This window comes from Setaria italica, chromosome IV, assembly GCF_000263155.2.
Source record: "Setaria italica strain Yugu1 chromosome IV, Setaria_italica_v2.0, whole genome shotgun sequence".
In the NCBI taxonomy this organism is placed as follows: Eukaryota; Viridiplantae; Streptophyta; class Magnoliopsida; order Poales; family Poaceae; genus Setaria; species Setaria italica.
In genome coordinates, this window is record NC_028453.1 from 31,595,305 (window position 1) to 31,602,016 (window position 6,712).

Here is a 6,712-nt window from a genome sequence, read left to right on the forward strand (position 1 = left end):
GCTCCAATTTGAAAACCGCTTTCTTTCCTCCTCGCCTTTCTTTCCCTGCTTCCTCTCTGCTCTGCTTTGCTTCTCCTCCTCCTCGGGAGGCGCGCCTCGTCGGTCGCCGGTAACCATGGCTGCTGCTTCTACCTCCGAGGTGAGGGTCGGGAGCAGGAGGATCGTCGATTACCTCAACGACGGCGAGGAGCTCGGGGTCGAGGGCGTGGTGGGGACGCCGCCGTGCACCCCTGCCGCAGCGGTGGTGGTCGGGGAGGCGGCGAGGTCGTCGGTGCTTCCGAGGTTCAGGTGGCCGCGGCTCGTCAGGCTTGGCAAGAAGGGCGCCGGCGCCGGGAAGGGGAAGGGGAAGGAGGAGGAGGAGGTCGTGGTGGTGGAGAAGGGCGACGACCTGCCCGTGGTGGCCGCCGTGTCCTCCTCAGGTGCGTGCGTGGCTTCGTTGTGCTGTGCCATTGCTTAGCCAAATCTTAGAAATCTGTTCTTTGTTAAACATGGCGATACTTTTGGCAAGGATATCTAGCGACCAACTGACTTTGTCAGAAATTGTCAGTGTCTTGTTTCCTCTGAGAAATTAGAAATCCTCCAGCTGTTCTATTCTCCGTGTAGTACCTTGCTTCTACAGAATTACAGTAGATGGAGTTGAGCATAATTGTCAAGTGTCAGCCAGTAACCCTGTCTGCTATGCATTTCCAGCTGAGTCCGCGGTAGCAACCGACACGAAGCATTCGGACCTCGGCGTCGGGCTAAGCCTGGTGTTCCTCCTGGCCAAGACGTCCGACGAGTTCAACAAGATGGTCAAGGTGCGCACGGAGATGGAGGCGCTCCTGAAGGAGATCAAAGACGAGGTCAGGATCAAGAGCAGCGCCGAGGGCCATGGTGATTTACCGAAAGACCGCAACCGCGAGTCCACCACGTCGAGCTGCGTCACCGACGGGAACGACCACGGCGCGAGCGCTCGCATGGAGTACCAGGACGCCACGTCCGGCGTGGAGCCGGAGAGCTACGAGAAATCTTTCCAGGATGATGGTGGTTGCTCCGCGAGGATGGACGTGCTCGAGGAGGAGTTGCACGCCGAGCTGGAGCAGCTTAAGGTTAACTACGGTTCAGAGACCCCGTCATTTCTGCCTGAAGAAGAAGAACACAATTCAGAGGTATACGAGTCCTCTAATCCTTCGTTGGTTTTTAATTTTAGCCCAGTTTTGAATTGTCTCTGATTTGGATCGACGCCGATTTAATGTTTCAGCCGTACGATGAAATGGCCGACTGCCTGAATGGGTATGATGACGATTCAGGGGAAGTTGTTGAGGAGGACGATGATGACGATGCCTGTTATAATGGAGTTTCTGCCGTAGAGCTGGAGAGAAGGCTCCACGAGCTCCTCCATGAACGGAACCGGGACCGGATTGAGGAGCTGGAAGCCGCGCTGCGATGTGCGGAGAAGAAGCTCGTCGAGAAAGAAATGGAGGTGTCTTTGTGGAAGGACACAGCTAAATTCGCGTTGAGACAGGACAACGAGCTGCAGTGAGCATCGCTTTCCCATTCTCTTTCAGTCAAGCCTCAGATGTTTGTGCTTTCCCTGATTGTTTTTGCCCTGTGGTGGTGTTCTGCAGATGAGGAGATTGTGTGGAGTTGACACACCTCTTGTACACAATTCATCGGTTGTACATCATCATACGCCAAGGAGAATTGTGGGCGAAGTTGGCACTTTGTCATGGTCAACTGCAGAATGGATCTTCTGTGGAGGATATAATAGTGAACCTGTTCATACCAAAGTTTAGTATTAGCCTCTTAGATTGCCAGTACACGTTTGATTTTGGTAAATCAGATGAATGCTGCCTAAGTTAGCCTGACTGGTGTACGGATCCTTATGAGATTTGATACTGCAAGATTCAGAATATCTACATGCTCATGGCTTTGGATCACAAGTGAGATCATACTTCGTATGCTTTTTCACTATTTTGTTGGTCTTAGTTTTCCTGAAAATTAAACTTCTTACTGCTAGAAAATAGTAAACTGGAACTTCAAATTTTGGCTGCGATTACAGTAACCTATGAAACCCATTTTGTTTTTTTTCAGCCTCAGGTATCTTGTCTTTAAGTTTGTGAAAGTATATTCCTATTGCAGCATATTAATGCAAAATAATAAATTTGCAATATAACAAAAGTACTTTTCTAGACAAATCTCCGGGGACATCTCCATGTTTGTTGGCCCCCGATTTCCTTCCCTTAGGGTTGTACAGCAAGAGGAACCTAGATACACTGCTATTGTTGTATCCACTAGCTTCAAGAGAGGTCCTTGAGCGTGGAGAGTTTTGATCGACGTGGTTCCGTCACTCTTAGCCCCCTTACGACAATCTCTTCATCCTTTACCTACACTCATTGGACCATGAAGGCAACGATGGGTGATTGGAAGCACAATGGCCTTTTGAGATGTCTACAAGCATTCTGTTCGAGGGTAGTGTTCATTGGTGATCCATCGTTGTTCTTCAAATGATCGCATAAGTTAGCTTGGTTTGTTAGGGTTTTTCGTGTCTTTCTATAAGTTCATTCGCTTTTCTTCTTCCTTTCTCCCACTCGTATGCTTGGACATTTTGTAATCCATTTGTGCTCTTCTGTTGCGCTTTAGTTTCTTAAAAAGAGTTGAAATCTTAAAAATTAAAATCAGATAATATAACTGTCAACCACTATATAGTAAGAGTAGTCATTTGCATAAGAAAAAAAGGTCTCATTTTCTAAGGAAGGAGCCCTAAATATGAAAAATTAGAATAATACAATCTTCAAGGATTTTAGGAAAAAATCAATAAAATCCTGAGTTTTTGATGGGCCCATTGAAGCCCGGAGGAAGCTTGTTACATTTGGGCCAACAGAAATGGTCCACAGGGCCACATTGCGGAGCACGAGCGCCCCAAGTGGCGGACGTGTGTGAGATAGGGCCCAACGGAGCCGTGTCTTCCTCCTCCTTCCCCAAACCCTGCAGAAAACCTTGCTGATCTTGACGTCTCCGACCAGATCACTCATTCACTCGTTAGTTTAAGTGTGAGGCCGCCGCGTGCAGGCGGCGACGGTGGTGGCGCATGCGAGGCGAGCGCTCTAAGGCTGTTCCCCATGTATTGTACAATGTCACTGCCGCTTGCTCCCACTCGCGGCAGCGGTGATCGCAACACCGAAACCCGCGGCCCTTGGGGAAAAAACGGTGGCGATGAGGAAGGGTGCCGTGGTTGGCGCCAGCCTGGTTCCCGAGCGGTGGCCCGCCTCGGATCCAGGCCTTGTCGGGGCCACCCCTCTCCCCGCCCCATCGCGCCGCGTCGTATTACAGGCCCTTGGTCGGGTTGACAGTGCTGTGCGGCGGGGGTTGGGGTTGGGGACCGTGGGGTCAGGGTTCGCGGCGGGTTCTGGTCGGGGGCATGGTCGGGCAATGCGGGATCTGAGCCACCATTGATGGATTCTCTCAACCATTTTGTTTCAGACTTGCGGTACGCTCGCTGTCTCCTCCACCTCGCCTCGTCATCCTCCTCCTGCTCTCACCCCCGCCGCCGCCGCTTATGTGTGTATCTCACATTCCACCCCTGAACCCAAACCCTAGATCGAATCGAGGCTATGCATGGGCCATTCTCCGGGGCATCCGTCGCTTCAGGTCCCATCTCTATGGTGCTGCCTCACCGCCGCTCCATTGCCTTGGCATCGGTGGTGGCAGGGGATGGGAACTTTGCGGTGGCTCCTGACGCGGCTTCCGAGTCTGGTTTGCGGGCTGGCCGCGGTGCCCTGATTCGAATGTATGAACATGGATATATAGATTGGTCATGATGCATTACTTATCTTCTATCATTACTACAGCCACTGCAGCAGCAGCAGCGATCTCTTTCTCCTTGCTATTGCCTCTGTGCTGAGTTGTGCTGTGATCTGCTCTGTTGAATGTTCGTAGCCCTTTTGCCCCTCATCCTCTCCACCTTGGTGGCATTTGGAAGGGGGGCTCCTATATGTGGAAATCCTATCCATCTTCCGAAAGATGGATAACTAAATAGCTATAACCCAGTAGTTGCCCAATAACTGGCCGTCTGGCCCACAACGGCCCAACGAACTATCTCAATATTTTAGATAAACTATCACAACATTTTTTACATAAAAAAGTTGGTGAATGTAAAAAAAGGTTGAGAAAAAAAATTCCTAGACCCATGGAGTGTGATGAGGGGTGATGATGTTCAACCTTTTTGGAATAGCATGCCATTGAGCAATTGTGGCAACCGTGGGTATCTAGTTTGAGCCGACCCTCTCCCATCTTGAAGCCTTTACTCATCCCTTATTGTTTGGGGTTCTGCACTTAGGATGGTCATTCAGATACTTGATAACCAGCGCAGTTCCACCTACATTAGGATGCGTAAATTGTGCAACAAGATGTGTGAAGTCTTGGCTTGTATGATCGAGCAAAGGCGAAGCTGAGCTGAGCCCTCTTAGTGCTATTTAAATTTTAACAGTGTTGACTTGGTATACGATTCATATTTTTTCCCCTCTGTTTTCATCTTTAAAACTATTTCCTGCTTCAACACTATCCAATGTGTAAAAACTGCATACATGCTGAAGCCAGAACTTGGGATCAAGGACTGGTGCACGGATGCCCATTTTTGGCAGCAGCATCAAAAGAGGAGAAGAATGATTTCCTTTTCCTAAGAGTTGGTTCTGTTGCTAACCAAATCCAAATATTTCTTCCATTGCATCCTGTTAGTTGTGGATTTGAGTGTTGCATGGTTCCCTACTTATTCAGTCTGTCAATGCAAGCAAGCATGGATTAGTTGCTTACTTCTCAATGTAAGAAGCAAAAACAAATCTACGTTTGGATGGATCTTGACTAATAAATGTGGCCCTCTTAGGTCTGAGCTTTCTGGGGCCATCCTTGCTGCTACATCACTTTGGCATTTTTTGTACTTGAGCATCTATGGATGCTTTTAGCAGCAGACGTTTGGTAATTGTGGGGTAGTTTTGCTATGGTTTTTGGTTGAGGTTTTTTGTCGGGTGATGCGAGATCATGTTACAGACGTAGACATTTGGTGTGATTATGATTTTATATATTCCTTTACCCTGCTCTCTCATGTGCTCATTGTGTGGACAGATGCATTCTCCTATCCTCTCTCTCTTTCTCTCTCTCGTTTGTTTATCTATTTTTATTTGCATGACATATGTTAATTTTCACTGGCATGCATGCCTTTGAGAATTCAAGAATGTCATGCGTAAATGGACCCGCATCTGTACATAGAAGGGAGTGCTGATGAGTGGCAATGATGATCAACCTCTTTTTGAAGGAAATGCCTTTGATCAGTTGAGGCAGCTCTGGTATCAAATTTGACCTTGACCCTCTCCTCTGTTGCAGCCTTTGCGATCTGTCCTTGTTTGTGGTTGTGTACCTAGGATTATCATTCAGATGAGTGATAACCAGCGCAGCAAGGGAAGATATGGCTATGGTGAATTGGAGCCCCCTTTTTATGCTATTTCACCTTTAGTACTACTGCCATTGTGGTATTCACCGTCTCTTCTATATCCATTTGTGAAGCTATTATTTAACTTATACACGGATGGGCAATTTATTACATTGAAAAACTGTCTATTGCATCTTGGTCATCACCTTAGGGGCTTTCTTGACCATGCACTTGCTTCTGCGTGGATGCTCTTCCTATGCATAGTTGCAGTGGTGAGGGCTGGGAAATGCAGGGTGGTGTTGTTTGGTGTAACTTCCATATTGATGGTTTGCTTATCTGAGGCGATATGAGAGCTATTTGCCTTTTTCTAGTGATGGATGGCTGTTTTGGTTCAATGTTTGATTGGTTTATTTTGCCATGAGTTCTACTTATCCTCTGCTTGCTGATGCTGTGCTAAATTGTTGACTCACCCTTACCTCAAAACTCTTTGCTCCACCTTGTCATCATCGCACCTGCCCTCCTACTGGATGGTGTGAAGTGGATATTCATGTGAGCAGTTTTTATTTCTTTTAGTAAGGAAGCCTGAACTTGCTTGGGAGAAAAGGCTTTGTTATTGCTGTTGTTGAATCCCTAACTTATTTTTGATGATGCTGTATGATTTTGAGTGAACTGGTATCTGTTTTTGTGGATTCAAAGATTCTCTGCTACTAATCTAGGGCAATGATGATGATCCTTTTCTGAAAGCATGCCTTTGAGCAATCAAGGCAGCTGTTGGGTATAAAATTTAAGCTCACCCTTTTTTGCAGCCTATGCTTACATTCCTTCTTGTTGGTGGTTCTGTACCTTGGATGGTCACTCAGATGAGTGATAACCAGAGCAATTCCACTTACATCAAGATGATTTGCTTTTGGATCAAGGGATGTTTGGGTTGGGTTTATATGATTGAGTAAAGGGAAAGCTATGCACTCTCAATACTATTTCACTTTTGATGCTGCTGTCATGATGATACATTCACATTGTTTTTCTTCTCCATTCATCTTTGAAGTCATTGTCAACTATACAAATGATTAGTTTTTGGTTTGGGAAAACTAGTTACATGCTACATCCAAATCGCCACCTTAGGGGGTCTGCCTTGACCACACTTGCTGCTGGCTGGATGCTCTTCCCTGGCAGAGGTTGCTGACCTGCAGTGGTGGGGCTGGGAACCATAGGTTGTTGGTGTCTGGTGCAACTTCTAAATTGAGGGTTCAGTCATCTGAGGTGCTATGTAAGCTTGTACCAGTGATGGATGGCTTGTTTGTTCTGAGC

General features: G+C 47.3%; 1 protein-coding gene across 1 annotated transcript; it reads left to right on the forward strand.

Annotated features, from left to right (window-relative positions):
- LOC101781880 (protein POLAR LOCALIZATION DURING ASYMMETRIC DIVISION AND REDISTRIBUTION) lies at positions 1-1,926 on the forward strand. Its single transcript, XM_004965670.3, has 4 exons — positions 1-419; positions 691-1,148; positions 1,241-1,518; positions 1,608-1,926. The coding sequence occupies exons 1-4, from the start codon at positions 116-118 to the stop codon at positions 1,609-1,611; spliced, it is 1,044 nt and encodes a 347-aa protein (XP_004965727.1). The 5' UTR covers positions 1-115; the 3' UTR covers positions 1,612-1,926.
- Positions 1,927-6,712: the final 4,786 nt, after the last annotated feature.

What these genes read in the sequence shown, in the direction of transcription:
- LOC101781880 (XM_004965670.3), top strand. Translation starts at nt 116, where the DNA reads ATGGCTGCTGCTTCTACCTCCGAGGTGAGGGTCGGGAGCAGGAGGATC. An exon ending in GGCCGCCGTGTCCTCCTCAG is followed by an intron (nt 420 to 690) that starts GTGCGTGCGTGG and finishes ATGCATTTCCAG; the next exon opens with CTGAGTCCGCGGTAGCAACC. An exon ending in AAGAAGAACACAATTCAGAG is followed by an intron (nt 1,149 to 1,240) that starts GTATACGAGTCC and finishes TTAATGTTTCAG; the next exon opens with CCGTACGATGAAATGGCCGA.